The sequence below is a fragment of the Symsagittifera roscoffensis genome, chromosome 3 (genome assembly GCF_963678635.1).
Source record: "Symsagittifera roscoffensis chromosome 3, txSymRosc1.1, whole genome shotgun sequence".
Classification (NCBI taxonomy): Eukaryota; Metazoa; Xenacoelomorpha; order Acoela; family Convolutidae; genus Symsagittifera; species Symsagittifera roscoffensis.
Genome location: NC_087064.1, coordinates 52938383 through 52961363, shown reverse-complemented (window position 1 = coordinate 52961363; position 22981 = coordinate 52938383). Strand labels below are relative to the sequence as shown.

General features: G+C 37.8%; 2 protein-coding genes across 2 annotated transcripts in view; both read right to left on the bottom strand.

Moving 5' to 3' along the window:
* The window catches only part of LOC134841220 (probable splicing factor, arginine/serine-rich 7), a 446664-nt gene that overhangs the window by 155636 nt on the left and 268047 nt on the right, over window positions 1-22981 (bottom strand). The window lies entirely within an intron of this gene.
* Window positions 12880-21514, bottom strand: LOC134842122 (nonsense-mediated mRNA decay factor SMG9-like). The gene is made up of 11 exons (XM_063858315.1): window positions 21300-21514; window positions 19682-19768; window positions 19463-19622; window positions 19265-19386; window positions 19024-19166; window positions 18792-18963; window positions 18139-18322; window positions 16774-16881; window positions 16208-16390; window positions 15719-15824; window positions 12880-14396 (listed from the first exon to the last, which is right to left on the bottom strand). The coding sequence occupies exons 1-11, from the start codon at window positions 21489-21491 to the stop codon at window positions 14318-14320; spliced, it is 1536 nt and encodes a 511-aa protein (XP_063714385.1). The 5' UTR covers window positions 21492-21514; the 3' UTR covers window positions 12880-14317.

Here is a 22981-nt window from a genome sequence, read left to right as displayed (position 1 = left end):
AACCTATTTTATCTGACGAGGGGCGTTTCGTAAAAATTGAGAAGCTCAATGAGCCGTGAATTGTTTCAGACCTCATAGAGAACAATTTATCAAAAAAATGCAATTCATCAAATCTTTTTAAGACCAGATTTTTAATTTCATGAGTCGAACAGTCCTTTACTCGATAATTTGTCAGCGTTTTCATAGTCAGTCTTCATGAGCAAAGCATAAGCAAGTTTCCTTCCACCCTGGATTCAAACCTTTGTGTTCCAGTGTGTTCAACAATACACTCACTCACACACTGCCCCTCTTGTGTGACGGAAAAGTTCTGGCCTAAAACTACTGAACTTTGACCGTTGGGGTTCGGTATCATGTAAGCCGCTCACTTTTGCTGAATGAATTTAGGTTTCTCATCCTAAAAATTGCTACCACTGCCTGCCTAGGCTGTAACTTTACCTTTCTGTCTTAAAAATGGTATCTTATTTTGGCATATTTATTGGTCGCTTAACATAATTCCCATCTGGGTGACTTGTCCTAATCATTCCATTATTAGGATCAGTCGTCGTTTCGAAATTGCTGACGCACCATGATGAACTGATCCGAATCATCCAGGTTCTGCACCACGAAAAAACTCAACTAGGGGTTCCTTCCTACCATCTGAAAGACTGTCATTGGAGTTCACCCTGCCACTTAAATTGCTCCGGGATTGGCGGCTGCAAGTCTTATGTTCGTGGGTATCAAGCCATCCCTGGTGAAACCCATTCTCTACAATATTTTCATCCTGTACTGCTTCTTGTTTCATCATGGCGTCGTGACCAATCTTGCCGACCTCCAACTCTTCTTGAACCAAATAAATCTGTCCTAATTGGTCATTGCCTGTCGTTACATAAGTCTTAGTTTAAATGCTAGTCCCAATCACGTTGAGCATCACTTGATCTGCTCTGTCGACTTCCACCTTACGCCCGTTGAGTTTCATGGTCCTGCTACCACCTGTCATCAACAAGGCTTGGACAGCACTCGATTCAGTGCGTGGTTCTGCTGGTCTCAGATAATCCTCATAATAGTCCAGATTCATCATGGTGAACTCCGAGGGTTCACTCAGACTCCTAATTACATAAAACTCCGCCATGGAGATTGTTGACTGAATCTTGCTGCCCTGAGGCACCATCCCAATAGCTCAAGCTGATCGGTGCCTTCTTTTCTTCCGTTGCGGATGCTTCAAGTAATCCCTGGGGAAACCCATTCTCTACAATATTTTAATCCTGTACTGCTTCTTGTTCCATCATGGCGTCATGACCAATCTTGCCGATCTCCAACTCTTCTTGAACCAAATAAATCTGTCCTAATTGGTCATTGTATGTCGTTACATAGGTCTTAGTTTAAATGCTAGTCCCATTCACGTTGAGCATCACTTGATCTGCTCTGTCGACTTCCACCTTACACCCGTTGAGTTTCATGGTCCTGCAACCACCTGTCATCAACAAGGCTTGGAGAGCACTCGATTCAGTGCGTGGCTCTGCTGGTCTCAGATAATCCTCATAAATGTCCAGATTCATCATGGTGAACTCCGAGGGTTCACTAAGACTCCTAATTACATAAAACCCCGCCATGGAGATTGTTGACTGAATCTTGCTGCCCTGAGGCACCATCCCAATAGCTCAAGCTGCTCGGTGCCTTCTTTTCTTCTGTTGCGGATGCTTCAAAGGCGTTGAGTTGATGCTCAGCCCTCTCATTCTCCAGCTGGAGCTTGACTATTTTTTCGATTTCTCTGGTTGCCATTTACCGTTGAACTCTGTTTAAGGCATGTCTTGCCGCTGACTGCTTTGTAGTCAATTTTGAAATCCTCAGCAGCAGTCTCGGGTTCCGTTCCGCTTGTGTCTTCTACTAGGCCCTGCGTTTTCTTCCTGGCAAGTTCTTGAGGCTTATCTTTCCTCAAAACTTCCACTTCGCTCATCAGACGTGTCGTACCTGATAAAGCCTCTCCATGACTTGGATGCTTGATATTCGCCACGACTTCCAAGTGTACAGTCTGATTTGAATGACCCTCCAGGTTAAAAAAAACACCATCCATAGGTGGACTTTTGCAATTTAACTTCGCAAAAATTCATTATGATTGTTGTGCGATCATGAAGAGCGTCTCTTCTCCATTTAGCAGCTCTCACCCTGGTTTGCACATCCATTATTGAATTTTTCAAAATAGTTTTTGTCTTAGCTTGATCTCATCGGCGGCTTCAGTAAAAGTTTTTCCTTGGTTTTCAGTCTCCGCTCCTTCGACGTTGGTGCATTGGCTGAGAGAGGCGTGTAATGAGTGGCTAACATTGTCTTGAAATCGCTGCTCCTTACACCGTCAAGGAATTTTGAAGCTACTGAGCTACTGCCAAGCTCATTCTGTTATTTGACTCGTCGGTTTGTCTATGCCTTCTTTGCATTTCCAAGTCATCCAAGAGATTGTACATAGTATTTTCTTGACGATACTTTCATTTCTTGAAGCGCATCATTTCTTGATACCCTTGCACTCCAGAGCCGAAACGGTTCAACAGTAGCTCGAAATTTTTCTAAACAGTATCCCTCTGATTTTGATTTTTCGCCGTCGCGTAATTCAGGTCTGTCCCTTTCAAGTTACTGGTGAGCGCAATGTCTTCCTGTCTTTTAGTAAAGTCTTTTTCTTGGAAATCCAGCTTTATTAATTCTATCCATACTAAGTGTCTATACACCCGTCTGATTCAACCGTATATAATCTTGGTTTTTCTAGACTTTTCGTTGGGTTCATTAGTCCTTGACAATCTTGGTAAGAACGTCTCCATGGATCTGTTTAGAGGTTCGAACGCTGTCGTCATTGCTGTTGCATCTCCAAAAATACCCCGTCTGATTGTGAGTAAACGTCAATTGGGGCTCTGGAACGTCTCTCCTGCCAGAAATACTGTGCTTAGCTCCTGCCTGGTTTGAGGGGTTCCAATCTGATGAGCCAATTCTCCGACTCGCGTATGTGTGCCGCGTGGGTCAATCATTCGACGCAGGCATGCTGCCAGTGGAGCCTCCTCTGTGGATGTTCGTTGGATTCTTCTCAGTGTGACTCCCAGTGGCGTTTTTTGATGGATTACCTAAAATGAGTTAGTTGTTAAGCAAATTCAACTCAGGACATTCCAAGAAGCCAAAAGGTAAAATACAGTTCAAAGTTGTTCCCGAATTTCTTCTGGCTTTCGGAATCGGCGCGAGGAAGCGTTTTCTTTACGATCGGGAAGGTTGGTAACTTCTCCCGTTAGTCTTCTTGGTTCGCGGAATAGGTCCAGTAACGATTGTAACTATTCACACTTGGAAAAACACCCCCTTAGACCGAAAGTAGGCAATTTACGTAAAATAATGAGCGAGGGCATATCGATTTTATGGCGGCATCAGATACTACAACTCGTCCCCGAAAAAAGACCCCTGCTGATTGAAACCCCTCCTGTGACTCCTTCCGGTGTTCATAGCTTTTTCCCGGAAAAAGTGATAATGGACCTTAGAAATAGTATAACTTGTGAAGTATTAATGGGATATGAATGAAACTTGGTAGTTAGGACCCCCATATGATTCTGAACCCAAATATGGAAGTTTGACGCCGTATGACCAATGGGTGACCTGAAGTTGATCGTTGGGCTTTTTGACCCCAAAATTGCATGGAAAGCACCAATTTTAACACCGGAAAGTGGCGTATTTCCCAGCCCAACCGCTGGAAAAGTGAATGGGTCACCTTGCTAAAAATTAATTGGGGGGGGGGGGGGGTAAACTTATATATTGGGAACTAGAGCAGAAGCTGATAGAAGTATAGCTTTTACATTGCAACCTTCGAGTAGAGGATTTAATTTAAAGTGGATTTGGTAAACATTGGGTTCAATTCAGCTTGGCGAATGCGCTTTTAATAGAATATCAATCAGGGTAAAAGAAAAGTAGTCCCAGAGGAAATTGGTAGTAACAGAGGCATAGCATGGTAGTAACAGAGGCATGGCATTTTAAGTTTCCTAAATAGTATGAATGGACGGGAAATTTACTTGGCTCTCCGGAGGTGACTTTTTGGTTTAATTTGACCCCTAATAGACGAACTATCTTCCCCTGATAGCTAGAAGGTCGGGATTGGAATAGAGTACAGATAAAAAATTTAGATGCCTGAAATTAGTTAGCTACCCATGAAAAGGGCCTCCCCCTACCCTTGGGAGGTCGGAACGTTAACGGGATAATTAAAATAAAGACCTTGGAAATAAAGACTGAGTAAACATAGCATGGTTTCGAGGATGAGTTGAACTCGAGAGCTGAAGTTCACAGAGTTCAGGAATTGGTTGATTAGAATCGTATGACATTTGTTTGCTTGGTCAAATTGTGACAGCTACCGCATACTGGGTATCTAATAAGTGTGAAAAGATTGATAAAAGAAACCGAAGTTGGCACGTGGCAGAGTTGACAGGAGGAGGGATATAGTCTTAAAACATGTGCGGACGGGTGATTTAGGCGGATGTCAGGACTGATAGGGAATGGCGTGACTTAACTAAAACTAAGTGTAAAGAAAGATAAGGAATTGGAGGGTACCGGAGAGCCTGTAAGAGTCAGAAGAATTATTGCGAGCGAATCGAATAGTTGGTTTTCGGAGTAAGAGACCAGTAAATAATTAGTTGTCATCAGAGATTCTCTAGAGAGAGAGAATAGTTAGTGTTAGCGGAGTAAGTTGGAAATTAATTGCAATTAGGCATTTTGGCCGATAAATCGCAGACCCTTCCCTTTGATTTGATTATTAGATTATATCCTGGCCACTCAGAGCCTTCTGTAATTGGACATATAATAATCTAAGTCAATTTATCATTGGAAACCCTTGCGATTGTATCGAGTAGACGAGACAAGACGGCCGAAAAGCAACACATAGAGGGGCAAGCAACATAATACAATACAGAATTGTTACCACCAAAATAACTCTTTCGGGATTGTAGAAAGTAGTGAATGTCGCTCGCCCCGCTGAATTCACTGCCAAAGGGACAGCTTTGCGAAGGAATTCCCCTAATTCTACAGTCATCATATGGCACGACGCTATAACTAACACTATGACGAAGCATCCCAACAAAGTAGTGGAACCTCACTTACGGCCCTGCAGTTAGTATTAGTGATCCAAATCCTTCGTCACAACACTGACTTTGTCTGTTGTCATAGATCAAGCGCACCTAAAGTGTACGACAGTTTGAAAAACTCAGATTTCCTGTGATACACGTGAAAACGTATATCAATTAAACTTCAAACAACAGAATGAAATGTATCTTGGAGAATATAAAAAATACATAGAGAAACATACCTTGAATAGCATTCTCTCACTGTAATTCGAAACAATACTAGAAAGTTGAGTTACATACTACAGAAAAAGATGAAACCGTGCCAAAAACAAAGAGAACAAGCGAAAGAGAACAAGCTCTCAAATGTGAGTGAAAAATTTCAATTTGTGACGTGACTGAGCTTTGTTGTCCAGGCTTGGCTCAGGTTGAAACGTTTATTTGTTCTATACTTTAGTTTATGTTTTTGGTACATAATCCTCATCTGCTGATTATAAACAAAATGACGAAAAATTTTAGGATGTGTAAAAAATTGAGAAATAAGAATGAGCAGCTGTTATCATCCACGAAGCTTGTAACGTTCAGATATACCTGGACATTACCTGTACATGACTAACCGAAGCTGCGAAAAATGCAATCAGAGATCACGGACCAAACGCAGCCCTTTTGTGTAACACATGTGTTTGCAACAACGAAAAAGACAATTTCATAGAACTTAGATCGCTGAGGAATGTGAATAAAATTAGTTGTCTAGAAAAAAACACGCGTCTTTATAACATGTGAAAAGAGACAGACGGCTCCAGTTGATGCGAAAATAGTTAAAGTTACAAAAACTGCATGTAAGACTTTCAAAATAAAGTAACGCTGAAATTTTTAATGCGGTTCGAATCACGACTGAAAGGGCTTTAATATATGTCAATCAACCCAGTCTGATCATTATTTGTGGTACCTGATTTTGCGTAGAAAACAAAAAACAAAAAAAACTAAAACGCACTCGAATACAAAGTTCCTCCCCATTTTCAATGGTCGGAACAATAATTTAATTCGTCAAGTAAGTTTCCAGTCTTTGTTATTTGAAGTCCTAAAATTAGTGGTTACAATCGTGACTAAAACATTATGTTAAACTTTGTCAAACCTTTGTTTAACGCTTCTGGTGATTTGATCCTCATCTACAGTCAATAGTCAAACCTTGAGACTTGAGAAATACCCCGGTAGTTGTTTTATCCCTGTGACCGTCAGATATGGTGCTGATTCTGCCAAACAGCTACTTACGCAATCCATTACGTCATCAGAACATTATGAGTTTCAAACCCTGGATCTGACTGTAAGCTAAAATATTCTCTTTATGCTCGCCAAACTTATTTGATTGTGGGTCAGCATGGTTGCGAGTCAGCAGAGTCAGCACACCCAATTTCTTTGAAACAAAAATGAAAACCCAATCTAAAGCATTTAGGCATATCATCTGCCGCAGGGGGAATCCATCATACGTGTTGCCGAAGCATCTAATTTTTTCCAATCTTTGTAAATCAAAAGTCATTGTGATCAAACAGTTGTAACCTCTCTGATTTGGACAAAAGAAATAAACAAACCAGAAAGAAGAAAGTTGACTCTTGGAGCCATATGTCCTGGGTGGGCCCAAACCACCAACTTTTCTGTTAACAGCCAAAAACATGTAGTTGACTTTTCACTTTTCTGACTGGAGTTGGATTTCCAGGGAAGACCTATTTCGTATCGTGCATTCGCAAGTCTTGTTGTGTTATACAAAAATTGGAGAGCAAGTTTGTCGTCGCTGCTGTAGTTTATGTTGGATGCAGTGATTCCGATTTCCTTGATTTTCCAAAAATTGCGTGCAAACTTTCTGGAGTCCTTCTACGGTTTCGTAAGTTTGGTATTGCGACACTAGCTGACATCGAGGGAATGTTTATGCAAACTAGTATAAAAGCATAAAACCGTTCCGCGCTAGGTTTTCTCTGGAACAAACAGCAACTATTGGTTTTCTACTAATCACATTTGCTAAATTATAACTTCAGTTTAACGTTGATCCTGTCGTACGCATGTGGACAGACAGTCAAAGTGTAAATGACTGGATTAACTCGAAGAAGAAACAAAATACTTCTGAGGCAAATCCTCTGACCAAAATAAACGCTACGCAAGGAAACAGCACATGGAACTATACAACAACTGATCTGAACCCTACTGATCAACGCAATAGAGGGTTGAAACTAACCGACATCTAATCAAAAGGTTTAGCAGCCCCATCCTTTCTGATGTAGCAATCATCTCAAGGACCATTGAAGTCTCCCATAGCATATACTAACAGCATCTCAATAAATGCCTCAGAGTGTGCATCACAGCAACCCTTTTCAGTCACTCCAGTCTTTTACATAAGTCGTTTTCTTCGTGCGAAAATCCCTCAGTGAAACGATCAAACGTTTTCAACAGAAGCGACGCCTGGATCTGAGTTTTAAACTGATTCAACTCAATCCATGCCTAGACTAGAAAGATATGCTTCGTTCATGCAGTAGACTTGACTTTGCCCCAACAATGGAAACTAAATCACGTCACGCGCTGACCCTAGGAGCAGCTCATCCAACAGTTAAACAGCAGGCGCACCAGATTTGTATGCATCAAGGACAAGAATTCGTCAAATCGCTCGTGCAGCGCAGCGCTACCACATTATTGGGATACTACGAGCTCTTCGTTCAATCGCTCATCGCTATTTCTTTTGTCGACGAAACAGAGCAGACAACCTCCGAGAAAATAATATTTTCCCATTCAATAAAACTGCAGTAAGTTTTTTTGCTCTTCTACCTGGATAACAAAACAGACATTGGAAAACAATACGGCATTATTTTTACTTGTCTTGCAACTAGAGCAGTTCATTTTAAAAATTGTCCAAATCTGACCAATGATTCACTGATCAATGCAAAAGACCGGTTTACAGCTAGACGGGGAACTCCAAAAATGTTCATGAATGGAAACTCGACAACGAAAAAATGTATGTTGGAGCCTGCAAGGAACTGGAAGACACCCAAAAAATGGTTGAAAACGGAGCCTGCTCTTTCAAACTACAACGGCAAAACATCAAATGGTTTTTCAATCCACCATATGGCCCTAATTTTGGTGGTGCTTGGAAACGATTGATTCAGGTTGCCAAGCAAACAATCTTCATCATTCTTGGATCGAAAAAGCTCTCACTTGACGTTTTTCAGACAATTTTAACCGAAACCGAAATTTTATTGAATTCGAGACCATTGACTACTGTAACGGCCTACCCAAAAAACGACAAGCCATTGACATCAAATCACTTTCTCATTCAACGACCATTCAACAGCCTTCCACCAGGAGTATTCGATGAGAACATGCTGCTGACTTAGAAAAAAGGACCCTTATTTAACAGATGATGAACTACCTGTGGAAGCGGTCGAAGAAGGAGTACCTTACTTCACTGACGAAACGCGCTAAGTGGAATGAAATGCAGTCACCATTGAAGGTTGGGGACATAGTGTGGGTATCAAAGACCTCGCCCCGCGACGTATATGGCCGATTGGACGTTTAGTGGAGGAACATCCAGGAAGTAAGGGCACAACACGATTGGTGATCGTGAGAACGGCTTACGGCACGTTCAACCGCCCCGCTACCGCTCTTGATAAGGTTTTTTGATTTTTTCGCATTATTTTTAGCGCCATTCCAGACGATTCGGGGCCCTGGGAGTATGTTGCCGAGGCAACTACATTTTTGCCAATCTTTGTAAATAAAAAATCACTGTGATCAAACATTTGTAATGTCTCTGATACAAACACTCCAATAAAAAACCAGAACTTAGAAAGTTGGATTTCATTCAAACTAAGATTTCTTTCAAATTTATGATTACTTAGTTTTGATTGTTTGACAAAACTTCCGCGCATGGAGTCCTTCACGCAAGAAATTAGTCTTAGTGTAGCGACCTCCTCAAATCTCCATATCAAGCATGGCAAATCTCTGCAAATATCATGTCCTTTCTGGACCCCAATTTCATAGTTCAAAAGTTTTTTCCTTGTTCCTATTTTGAACTTTTTTGCTTTGTTTGTATAACATTTTTTCACCAAATGCGCACAGGAATTCGAACATTTAAGGAATTAATCATCTTTAAACCGTTGTCTTAAAAAGCTGAAACAATAATTTCATTGACCCAATAAGTTCATTGACACAATAAAATCATTGACACAATAAGTTAATTGACACAATAATTAATTAAAATGTTTATAGGGATCCAATTTTCATTTTTCTCGTATTGGAGCTTTGATCTTTATACTTTCAAAATTCATGAAACGGATTGAAAATTATTGACTTTGACTATTTCTAAAGTTACGAAATATGCTTTCAAAATTCATGGAACGGATTGAAAATGCTTCTTAAATTACGAAGAAAAAATGTACGCTCGTTTGCAAAAATCTATTATGACTGATCTTTCTTCCATAAAATTATCCCACAGGAGACTGAGTCTAAAGGTTTATATTTTCATTTCTCTGTACATTGGTCTAGTTTTAAAACCGAAAGTCACTTGTAATTTGTTTCGCGCCATTTGGCCATTGTTGTTGAAGAGCGTTATGAGAAAATAAATGGCGTTCAATTGAAAATAGAACCCAATCAAAATTTGAACAGCGTTTTCCTAAGAACTACATCAAGAACTAATTAAACAACCTGCTTTCTTTATTGTTTGTTCTGACTTACAAAGAAAGTGACAAAATATTCAAGCTCGTGTGAGTTTACTTTCTTCAGACAAGCAATTTTTTATGAAGTTTTTAAATATTAATCGAAGATATGTTGTACTGAGCTTAAGTTTAAAGACAGTTCACCTGTGATCATTTTTCGTTGAATAATGAAGTTTTGAAGACCGCCAATTTTAGATAATTATAGCTTGACATACTTCGTGGAAATGAGGCTTAAACGGAGATTAAAACTGTCTTAGAAATCGTTCCAAAAAATTGCGGTATCCTATTTGGTATATTTAATACTTTTTTATGCAAAAAAATAACACCTTGTGCTTTACATTCAACATTTTTTAAGGGAACATTTTCCATAGACCTTAAAAAGCAATTGAAACAATCAAGGCTTCACCCTGATACGAGCAGTCTTGTTATACTTAACTTTTAAATATATCAGCCCAAAATCAAATGAGCAATGAAACATCTTGAATTGGAAAACATAGTCAACAATAACTGAAAAAAAAAGTTAATGAGCGCAAGTAAACAAAAAAACTACTGGCTTGTATTTTGAACAAAATTTGAGTTCTCAAGAAAAAAAATAGATGGCATAAAAGCTCTTTAATTTCTAGAACAACTCAAGGTTTATACTTTTTTTTGATAAAATTAAATTTTAGACAGCTGGTTCGATAGGTAAAACTTTTGTATCGCTGAGTAATCTGCTAATCAAATTTTCGAAATTAGAAGTTGATCACGTTTTTCGTGAACTTTACACTTTCTCTATTCAATAGTGGAGTTTGCCTTCCTTTTAACAAAGTAATCGAACTGAACTGAAAAAATCAAAACTCGAAAACGTAAATTTTAGATTGAACAATTTTAAAGCTTTTCCTGAAAAAAAACCGTAAAAAAAGAAATCACCACGAACTTGAAAGAGTCTTAACTACATTCATCGACTCCTAATCAAAATGAAAAGACCTCAAAATTATGAACCACTGTAGTCCGTACGGCGTGTCTAACTTACCCGAAAACAGTTCGCTTCTGCAATCGGAACAATATCAATTCAGACAGTTTGGAAAAATTGTATGGTGCCATTAATAATGATTCAGATAAGCTTTTTATTACAAGGAGGTAGGGCAGCTTTTCACAAACACAAGCGTAGAAAACGCAAAAAAGAGCTCTTAACAGGCAAAACAAGGAAACGATTAAAAATACCGCTTGCGAAAAAAAAGCTAGTGCGATTGGGAGTATCAAGTTTCCAGATCTAATCCACGACTGCCTATAATTTTATTAACACTGGCCACCAATAAAGCAGCTAGTTGCTATCAAATTGCCAGTGCTACGCAGCAAAAAATACGAATAAAAGAAGAAAACTAATTAAGTATTCCGGATTTTAGTGTGCGACCTGTTGATTAGAAGTCACACGTTCTGGCATCTGCGCAACGCTCGCTTGGAACTTAATGTGTAGCCCAACTAATGCTGGATCTACCTGTTTTAATATTTTAAAACATATATTTTACTGATACCGAAATGCTTAAAATTTCAAAAAAATGGACTTCAAGCAAAACCATAGTGATTTCTTTGCTCAAGTAGGGAACAAGCCGCTTACTTAAATGAGAAAACTACTATTTCATAACTCCAAAATCCATATCATCTCCTCTACAAAAAAAAATCGGGTAAAACAGATTGCACATGGAAAACTAAAGCACCATGTTGATTTGAATGAACTATTAAACTCAAAATCAGCAGGTTAGTTTTTGGAAAAAAAATTAAGTTTCTAAATAAAGTGCGAAAACTCAAAAAATGGACATTGTCTAAGGCCTATAATTTTTTCCAAACGCATGGCATAGCTTCTTGTGCGGTGATCATTCGCATTACTAATTGATTTTCGTTTTGTTAAACCCTTAACTTCTGATTTGGCCAGGTAGTTATTGCGAAAAGTCAAAAGTTTTGAAAATTAACAAAATGGCAAAAAATGGCTTGTTTGAGGCCGTAACTTGTTTTCTACCAAATTTAGAGTACAGCCGCCTCGGAAGGAAAGATTCTCATAATGTGTTTTTATTTAGTGGAACCCTCATCTCAGAACTGCTCATTTAATTTTTGACTCAAATTTAAATCACGCTTCGGTCACGGCTGGAGGGGTCCCAGTGTCATCCGCCTCCTCAAGGTGGGACCGGCTGCGGCAAAATGGATGACATCTCCCCCTCCCCCACGGTTGGTCCTGCACTGAGCAGGCCGGGGGCTAATAAAAAAAAAATTAATTTTTGAGAAAAGGAAAAAATTCATAACAAATAGATCAAAAAACTCTACTGAAAATTTTAGGAAATCGTAGATCGTAGGAAAATGACCGTAAATCGTAGGAAAATGAAAAACGACTAGCAAAATATACAGTCACATATAAAATCATTCAGTTTTTCCATTGGTGAACTTTTTTGAAAACTGGTACTCTAGTTAAAAAAAAAAGTAACAAAACCCATACGTTTTTATAATAACTGTTTTTCAAAACGAACCTAACACTGGGCAAAAATAAAGCAGCACCATATGCTTTTAATTTGTTTATGATTAAACATGATTAAATTAAAATATACGAAAAGTGCCTCTGAGCATTTTTATTTGCGACTTAGTTTAGAAAAAATAATTCTTCGTAATAATAGACTAAGCTTAGCTTGTTTAATAAGTTTTGTAATCAAAATATATATCAAACAAGCATACTCATTTGCTGTTCGTGAAGAGAAAATGTTTTTCTCCGGCATCATTCTTAAACATTGACAAACAAAAAAGTTTCATTTTTTCTATTTTTTGTTGGGACGGATATTTTTTTCATTCCGTTGGAAATTCTGAATACTCAAAACCACGGTCAAAACCAGAAACATTTTCACTTTTTTGTGTTTTTACATTTTTTGCTGTTCAATAGAGGAGTTTGCCTTCCTTTTAACAAAGGAAATGAATTGATTTTAAAAAGAAATCAAAAATCAAACCGTGAAAAATTAATTTTGAGACTGCAATTTTAGAGTTTTTCCTTAAAAAAAACAAAGAAAAAAATCATCTGGACTATAAAGGAGTCTGAACTACAACCATCAACTCTCAAATTTTTAATGACACGTTAATTTTTCCCCACTCTTAATCCTTGCTCAAACAAAACGAAATTAAGACATATTTGAAATTAAATTTCGGCTTCATCAAGTAATGATTGTCCACAAAGTTCACCCTTTTCCATAAATACTGGTACAAAATTCGAAGTCAGGGCAAACTTTGTCGCGATAAATTGTCAGTTTTTTAAATTTGTGAGAATTCGAGTTACACTAACACATCGATAACTTCAGATATTAATTTGCACTCCTATACACTAAAAATGAGTTCGATCTATTGCTCAAAAAATATGTGGCTCTGAATCAGCGCAAACCATATGATGGTAGCGTTCACTGCTGAGATCGTGATAGCAGAGCTTCAAATTTTTTGCTACTTCAAAATTGAGCAATAGATCCAAATTTCATGCCGTCACACGTCTTATCATCATCATCTCCGTATAGCCTTAAGCTAGAAAAAAAACCTCAACCATAAATCAGGATAGTTTATTGCGCACAAAATATGACCACGTTCAGTTTTTGATTCTGAAGCATAACTAACAGTCGGAAAAGTGTTAATACGCACAAGGAAGTTGAAAAAAAACTATTGATTTTCCGTTTTCCAGTTTTATAGGAAATATTATATTACCTAACCTTTTGATTTTCACGAACCTTTTATGATGGACGCTATTTTCTTCAAAACCCAATTTGACAAGACTGGATCAAAAGATGTATTTTTTATTTCGTCGGTTAACGATTTTACCGTCATTTAAATTTTTGTTATTAAGAACTTGAACAGAAATTTGAAGTCATAACATCAAAATCTAAAACTGAGCGAGCGCAAACTTTATAATTTTTTGAAAAAAATCAAAAAGGACCAGTAACACTTTTAAAAGTGCAGCGCAAAAAAATACAAAAAAGCACATGTTTGGCGACTTGGTTACATTTTTGGGAAATACATAAAACATTATTGGTGGGTTAAATTTACACACTAATTCATCTCTCAAAAGCTCCGTTACAATATAAAGCAAAAATTGGAGTTTCGATTCACCATTCAAGCTAAGATCAGCAATAGAACCCTCCACGTTTCAGTTTTTGCATTCGAACTCTTTCTTGGGGAGCTCAGCAAATGGTAATTTGAAGTGTAGAGAAATTTCCTTCTTTGTCATATAAAATCACGTCTTAGGAGCAACCGCAATTGACGATGTCCACAAATTGTGTACCGAAATTGCTAGCACTCCGTATCTCTCAATCTCCATATGAGAGTCTTTAATTGGACGAATGCCTTCTCTGGTTTTCCAGTTGACTTAAGCTCGGTTTTTGATCGCTAGCTGGTAGACAGCTTTGCGTAGTATGTTCTGTTCGATTTGCACAGAATCGGTATCATATCGTTCGTTTCTTGTCTGTTGGTTTAGTTGTTTGTTCTGTTGCTGGTTGCTTTGCTTCAGTCCCGCTTGCGTCATACGTGTTACATAACTGTCATGTCTGCCGATGATGTAATCCTGCTCTGTAAGAAATAATCTGCTCACGTTAGGAACTGGCAGTACTCTGAGATCAGCTGAGACTTCTTAGTAAGCTCCCACATCTTCTGACTGTGAGCCAACCTAAAACACAGAGTTAATAACAAAAAATTTCCAAACTAATCGTAGCAGCCGAACAGAATACTGGAAAGGTACAGAAAAACAAGAAAACTAAAAATAAACATAGCCAACTGACATCACTCGATAGACAGCGAACTGGCCTTTTTGGTGTTCTTGCAAGATGGGATTTTTTTATATTGTTTTGATTTAAGTTAAAAAAATCGAGTCTGTTCCTTTCTTGAAAACAAATTTATTATTCAAGTTTAAAAAATAATCGAGTATGTTCCCTCCTTGAAAACAAATCTATTATTTATAATGAAAGAGTAATGAACGCTAAGAAACAGAAAAAATTTCCAACTTTTGAAAAAATATATGCCATGAAAGCTCTTTGAATTTCAAAAAAAATTTTTGACTGGTGTTTTTTTTGATAAACTAACCCAATTAAAGAAAACTGGTTCAATTGATAACTGGTGCAAATGATAACTAGAGAAAAGAGAGAAAAATTAAAAGACTTTTAATTCCTCTGGGAAATCTGAACTTTAAAATTCATTTTCGAAACTAGAAGTCGATCACGTTTTTCATGACCTTTACAATATTTATGCATGTGCTATGTACGTATGTAGTATGTATGTATGTATGCTTGATGTATGTATGTATGTATGTATGTATGTATGTATGTATATATGTATGTATATATGTTATGTATGTATATATTAAGTATGTATGTATGTATGTTTGTATATATGTATCTATGCATGTATGTATGTATGTTTGTATGTATGTATGTATGTATGTATGTATGTATGTATGCATTATGTATGTACGCAAATCAAAATTGAGCGTGCATAAATTGTAAGACATTTTCCTATATAAAAAAATTAAAACATCAACAAGACCTATATAAGTATCTTTGACACGTATGGGTTTTCAATCATTCATAAGTCAATCAGATTTAGACCATCTAACCACGAGGGAAAGAAACAAAATATGATCTGTTCAATTTTGCATTTTTTTAATTTTTTTTAATTAGCCCCCGGTCCTGCTCAATGCAGGACCAACCATGGGGGAGGGTACTGTCTTCCATTTAGCCGCAGCCAGTCCCACCTTGAGGAGGCGGATGACACTGGGACCCCTCCAACCGTGACCGAATGGAAAGCCGCTGTTAAGCGACTGCTTAATGACCAAATTTGTTTCGTTATTTTACTTGGCTCAGAATGGTTGCCACATGCACAAAGCAACGAAGACTGATTATGGAGAGCCTCGAACAACCGACCTTTCAACAGAGGAGCAGACCTTAGCTACTTAACTACCACTGTTCAAGCTCTTATTTATTCTCAGCCACTTACCAATGTTTCTCCGTGTGGTGCACCGATATCTGTGAGTTGGGTACAGTGACCAGTGTGTTGCGCAACCATCTCAAGCTCTCGCCAAATCCCGGTCGTCCTTTGAACCCTATACATAATTGGGACTCAAAATACAAAATTGAAATAAATATTTAATTGTTATTCTTGCGTACGCTTGTTTTTCTTATCTCAATTGTCATTGGTTAATATTTGTCTCTGACTTATTGACGAGTATTAAATACTTTTTTTGACCGCAACCCGCAAAACTAACTTGAAATCTCAATTAGTAGGTCAGACTTCATTGCCAATTTACAGAAAAAAATACGAACTAGAGAGCGTGAAAAAAATACTAACTAAAAAGTACCAATGAACTAATTCGAGACACTTCTTTAGTTAGTATTTTTTTCCACGCTCACTAGTTCGTATTTTTTTTCAGATTTTTGTTGTTGAATCTCTAACAAATCTTCGCCATTTGGAAATAGGTAAGCATACCCGTAGTCTTTTGCTTATCTCTTCGGACCAGCTTGCCCGAGGTTTCCTTCCTACCAGAAACCCTCCAGGAGGAGTTCATGGGAATGCAACACAGGTTCACTCGGTCTAGTTCCATATTGTCATCTTCACTACTGCTACCGACATAGTTAGTATCCTTTTTAAGAACTGGGTCACTGACACCACCTGAAGATAAAAACAATTTTTCGTAGCATCGAACCAGCAAAGTTTGCAACTCATTTTGATAAAAACAAACAGTGCTTTCAAAACCAAACTTAGTTATAAAATACAGCCAACCGACTGTCGCAAAAGTGTTAATAAACTCAAGGAAACAAACCAGAAAAACACTCGTTTTTAAGTTTTTTCACACAAAAAATATGAGCTCAAATCTCCTCTTTGAGCCTTTTATCTTTAGCATTTTCAAAATAAAAAACCAATATGAGAAAACTGATTCAATATATTTTTTCGCTTGGCTGCTAAAATGATCTAAATGAAATGAAAATTCACTTTATTCATTAACTTCAAAAAAGCTTCCTTAGTACAGAAATTCATGAACTGCGATGCCTTACTTGCGAAGTTGAGCTTGGATCCTTTGAGGGTCTCACTGATCATCTTTGCATCATTCAAGAAGTTCTCGCTTTCATTCTTCACAGGCTGAACTTTGTTCACGACGAACACTAGCAAATACATTAACAAAATCATCGACCGAATCATCTAGTTAATTGTCTTCGAAATTAACATCAATCAATCTTTATGTATCAATAACACAGAGGCGAAGTTGCACTTCGCATACACACGCAAAAATATGACCGATAACGCTACTGGGAAAAACGGAATGAGTAAAACTTTGAGTCTTCAAAATTTCTTAAGTGACGCACGCCAATTAGGACGCATTAGCAGTACCAGTCAATTAAAAAAAAATTACCAAATAACATGCCTCAATTTATAGAGCAGTCTATGGAGCAGTAATAAAATGAAAAAATTAAACGTAATGAAAAAAAAATGATTAAATCTCCTCTTACATTATTAGGGCGAAATATATCATGCGTTAATTGTCCCAAATTGGTCAAAATGGAAATTTTACAACCCACATAACTTTACGAAAAACAATCACAGGTAAAATATCTATCCAAATTTAATCTCAGGGCAACAATACTTTTTGAATAAAAAAAATTCCGTCAAAAACGGCTAGTTAAAAAGTCGAAATTTGTCTGAAGAAAAAAACCACCTGAGCACAAATATTCCGTTACTTTCGTTACGAAAGTCGGAACAAAAAAGTCTGTGTTAATAGCCGGACGGCAATTCGTGAACATAGCCAATCGAAGATTCGAAAAGAGTAATGAACGCAAGTAAACAAAAAACACTGGATTTCTTTAAAAAATCGAATTTTCGAATTTCAAAGAAAAAAATAGATGCCCATTAAGTTCTTTGAATTTCTAGAACAATTTATAATTGGCGCTTTTTTGATAACATGAACCCAACTTGAGAAAACTGGATCAATAGGTAAAGTTTTTATTCCGCTGGGAAATCTCAAAAATAAAATTCCACTTTCGAAACTAAAAATCGTTCACGTTTTTTCGCGCCATTTCCACGTTCGTATACAGAGAGTGCAATTTACGTCACTTTCAGCAGATGAATTTATTTGAACTCAAAAAGTGTATTATATCTAAGTGCATCAATATTTTGGACTTTCTGAAAAAAAAATCAGCAAGACCTATATAAGAGCCTTCACTACGTTCATTACTCTAAACAAGCTAAATTCGGAACAAGGCATTCGCAAGTAGTAATCGCTTGCTCCGCTGCGCTTGCATACGGCACGACAGGTTTTGTGTGCGTGAATCAATGCTTGCAGCTTATGTATCTGTTAAGAGTTGTTGCCTATAAACCATTGACGCCTCAGGATAATTGCCGGTTCAAAGAATATTTGTACTAACCGACATTTGGGACGTGGTTGACTGGGGGGAGAGTGTTTCCGTTTCTATCTGTGACTGGAGGGGCTGATGCCTTGAGGACGTCTGCCAACTTCACCAGGCCCACCATCTCCCCGTCGACACCCCACTCACTCACCACCAACACTGTGTGACACACAGACAGCAGGAAACACACCAGTTGGAGACTCTGAACAATCAACAATTACCTGAGATTTTTACCAAATCAAAATTATGTCAACATTTTCCGGCTGTTTTGATATATGGCATGCATGGTTATTCACTAATTTCAAAAACACTTCGTTTTTACACACAACCGCGTGAATCAAAAGCTAACGCACAAAATCTGTTTTTATTTCTCTTGGGTGAAAACGGTAGAGGAGCCAAAATATTCCTCTTTAAATGGCAATTTATCTTACCTTTCCTATAAGGTATCGAATGTAGGATAAGTCTCTTGCAATATAGCCACCTGCCTGCTTCAAAACCATTTTATTGCCCAAAACTTGCTTTTTGTGCGAATGAGTTAACTAAGAGTAAACGCAATTTAAGCAGGGGTGCAATAACGAGAAAAATGGGAAATAAGGTTTTTTGTAATCGCAGCAGTAATTAGTGACTGTTTAGCCTTTTCACTAAAACCTCATTCACTGCTGCATGCAAACCTGCAGCTCATGCCAGTTGTCAGAAAACTTGACATCCGGCGGAGGCATTCGGTCCATTTTATTCATCCAGTCCAAAACAGATCCGCTCAACACCGCCTGGCAATCTAGCAGTATCATCCGGTCATTCGAGACTCGCATCGTCACTCCGTTGGTATCAAATCGCTGCGCCTCTCTGCAATAAAGTGGTTTTACAAACCAGCCAGAGCGAAATGATTACTAACAAGGTCTTTACCGTGCTTTAGATTTGTTTCCAGATGCTGACTTGGTATGCCCAGAGCGGTATCCACTGTGCAACGCTTCTATTAGCGTAGTCTTGCCAACTCCCTGCTTTCCTATGACACCGATCACTAAATGGTTTGTACCTTCCGACGGTAGCTGAAATGACTAATGGTTTACTTTGATGTCCACAAAGAAAAAAATGTTGTGTCGTCAAATCGTGAAAACGACTTTCAAACATGTTGGTTCTCATTTACCTTGAGGTCAGAATCGGTCCACTTGAAGTTAATGTCAATCAACTTCACAGGATGCATATATGTTCGTTCAAGCTTCAGCTTATCCTCAGCAGAGCTCGAAACCTTCTTAGGCTCTGCTGTTGCTAAAGTCCAAAATTGTGCAAAATCAACAAGTGTCAAGGATAAACAAAATAAAAAAGCAGGTCGTTGTATTCATACCAGATTCAGGCTGCTTTTGACCCTGCTCAAGAGGAGGAATAGGCTTCCATTTGGAGTTGTCGCCTTCGCTTTTGATCCCATAACGGCCTGGAGACTGGTGGCCATTCTGCTCTCGTCGCAGCGGGGAAAACTCACTGCGCTTCACCTCCTTTCGTACATTCTAGGAAAAAATGCTTCACAGTATTGAGAAAGAAAAAGGACAATGTAAAAGTAGCATACCTGATGCTGTTTCGGTTCTACATCCAACTTAGCTCTAACGGCAATTGACAAACCAGGAGCTCCAGTACTCTTCAAAATGACATCATTCTATAATGCAAAAATTACCGCTAAAATATTTACTTTTTGAAAAATGCTAAGACGGAAGTCGATATTAGGTTTTTAAACTTCAAAACACAGCCATCAGACATTTGGAAAGCGTGAAAAATAATAAAAATAAATTGTTATCATGCTATTTATCAAGCTTGTTAAATTTTACGATATTGGCAGCAACTATATCCCAGAGTGAAGCCTGAGAGAATGTCCTTAGCAGAATGAATTCATGGAGACAAAAAATGATTGATTTTCTCTGAACTATTTTTCACCTTTTTAGATTCAAAAAGTATATATGCTGAGTAAAATATGAATACAGGGGCGGATATAATGCTGGTATGAGCCCTATCTAGCTTGTGCACGACCGTACCTAAACGGAAGGGCCCCTTTTATAATTTGAAGGAGAGCGCGCATCGAAAAAACGCATTTTTTGGTCAAAACTTTCTAAAAAGAACCCAATAGGAACGGCATTTGGGGATTTTTTACAAACATTTGCCTGCGTTGCAGAAAAAATTGGCAAAATGTGTTCTTAATACTGTTTTGAAAAAGCTCGGGACACCAATTTGGTCAAAAAAAAACAATGGCAATCAAAAATTCTTGAAATTGAATTATTTTTCATGTGATGTATATACAGGGGCGAATCTAGTTTTTTCCCGAGGGATGTCAACAAATTGTTTTTTTTTTAAAATCGACCACCATCCCCCTCGGGAAAAAACTAGATTCGCCCCTGTATATACATCATATGAAAAATAATTCAATTTCAAGAATTTTTGATTGCCATTGTTTTGACATTATACCAATTTAGAAATCTGAAACAAAATGTAATATTTATTCCGCAGCGATATCAAGCTAAACCCAACATTTCAAGTAAAAGATCAATCACATTTTTATGCGCCATTTCAGCTTTTGTTATTCGAGACTACAATTTGCGTTCTAATTGACGAATGGATTTGAACCCAGAAAACAAAAGTCAATTTAAAAAATAAGCTCGAACTATTATAATAAAATTTTCTTTCCATTTAGGATTTGAACAAAAGCCTGATAATGAGCTCGTACTCTCCCTCGAAAAAAAAACTCAAAATATTTAAACCTGTTTTGTTTCAAGAAAAACACTTTAATAAGATATATCAGCCGCCCGACCGATTGCCATAACTATTTGTGCTACTTGATTTTGCGTGGAAAAACTTAATAGAACCCGAATTCAAAATGCGTCATCAGATTGAATGGTCAAAAATAAAACACAGATTTGAAGAGGAGCTTACCAGTACTTGTGATACAACCATTCCAAGATAACTACCAACATAAGAGTAGCATTCCAAGCAAGCGAATAGAGGAGACGGAAAAAACAAAGTCGAAAAAAACCTTGAAAAAAAAAGTTTTTTTTTTTGTGAAAAAATTGAAAAACCAATTTCAGAAAAACATCCCCCTCCCAACCGAGCAAATTATAGCCCCCAAAATTTTAATGGGGTTGTGGTGATATAACTTGTTACTAGTCTGCGGGACTTAAATGGGAACAGCCCATACAAACCTCAAACTCTTTTCCCCTCTCAAAGTCACCATTTAACACTCCTCCTTTCTGGGCAACAAAAGGCCCACCTGGCAGCCCGATATATGGAGCCACGGTTTCGGGTTTAACTGATGCACGCGATCCTGCTTCTGTCCTTTTATCAGTTTTATTTTGTAGAATTGTTATATTTCCTGGTTTGGGATTTGTACTCATAAAACAATATCAGACCATAGAAATTATCTGAAATATTAAATATTGCATCCACGAATGAATTCAGCAATCCTTTGCTATTGACCGATTGAGCTATCGATACCTCTTTCTGATAAAAAAAAATCAATCACAAAATACTACAACATACATTACTAATTTTCAATCCAAATTTGAAACTGGATCTAAATGTCAGATTCGCTCAGTAGAACAAGACGACAGAACTGGACGAAGATTAGAGGCTACGATCGAGCGACTTCGACAGAAAGACGCCTTCCGAGACGTAACGATTGTGCAGTTACCATACTTACTGGCCTTACTTTACGAATCGGGAAGACTGGGTTTTCAGGAACTAACCCTTCTTGGTAGTTATGAAGCTGCCTCTTCAATGGTTAACTCTGGAACTGATTGGTTATTAATAACTTTTAGCTCTCCGGATATACCCTGAATTAAGTTTAACTAACATCTGGTTTCATTTACAGGACATGAGGGGCTAGCAGTCAGGAAAAGGTCGATTCATTCCGATGAAAAGGTATTTTTTTAAACAAAAACAAAAATAACATTAAGAATGGACGTATTACCCCCCGTTTTTAGGAATGACCTCGTGTCTCGGGGTTTTTCATTATTTTTAGGCATATTAACCGTTAATTTCATTCGTTCGGCCGCTAGCCTTTAGACCCTAAAAAACTCGTCGACCCGTTCTTATGAAAGTCTACATTAAATTCGCTTTAGTAGAGACGGTGATGATGAGGTTAATTTTTTTACTTGCCGTTGTTATGTTCTTTCCAGGATTGTTAGAAAGATTCTACAAAAGATACCCCTTTGTCGGTCTATAAGAACATTTAAATTACTTTTCAAATTCAAATATTATACGCACTGAAGTAGTCCCTATCATATAAGTACCTTCACAGAAGTTCGATTTGATTAACGAAACGTTCAAAATCAAACAACGATTAAAGAGTAGTATTTAACTGATTAGGAAGAGTTCTAACTTTTTCTGTTATTCCCGGGGTTTCCCCGTTAGCCTCATAAATATCGCGAAAGATAGCTGGGCAAGATTATAGATCTTCTCAGCTCCGTTCGATTTATACATACTTATCCACGTTTCTATTTAAGGTTGACAACAGTATACGAAAAATTTCTACCGCCTGGCAGGTTGTTTCAGTGTCGTTATCGTTAATTAATGTAACATTCGTCTACTGTAGTCACACATGAGGCTTAAGAAAAATAGGCCCTATAACCATTGGCTCAAGAGTCAGGGACACTATCTCTTGTGTTTTTCTACCTCAAATCAGTCGGAGCCAATTCGGTTCGCTTGTGACATGAGACTACAACCCGTTACAGCTTAAAGGCTACTACCAAAATATCCCCCCACTCTAGAAATAAGAACGTCCCCATACTTAGGTCTCTAGATACCCAAAATACATGAACGCCGTTAAAAACCGGGTCGGAACAATCCGTTAAGTTACTTTTTATTAGACAGTGGAACTTTGATC

Bases quoted from the DNA above. Each gene is read 5' to 3' on its own strand.
- LOC134842122 (XM_063858315.1), bottom strand. From the start codon at position 21,491: ATGAGTACAAATCCCAAACCAGGAAATATAACAATTCTACAAAATAAA. The intron at 18,323-18,791 runs GTTTGCATGCAG...TTGATTGTTCAG, and splicing joins ACAACTGGCATGAGCTGCAG to AGTCTCCAACTGGTGTGTTT. The intron at 14,397-15,718 runs GTAAGTGGCTGA...TCTGTGTTTTAG, and splicing joins CACCACACGGAGAAACATTG to GTTGGCTCACAGTCAGAAGA.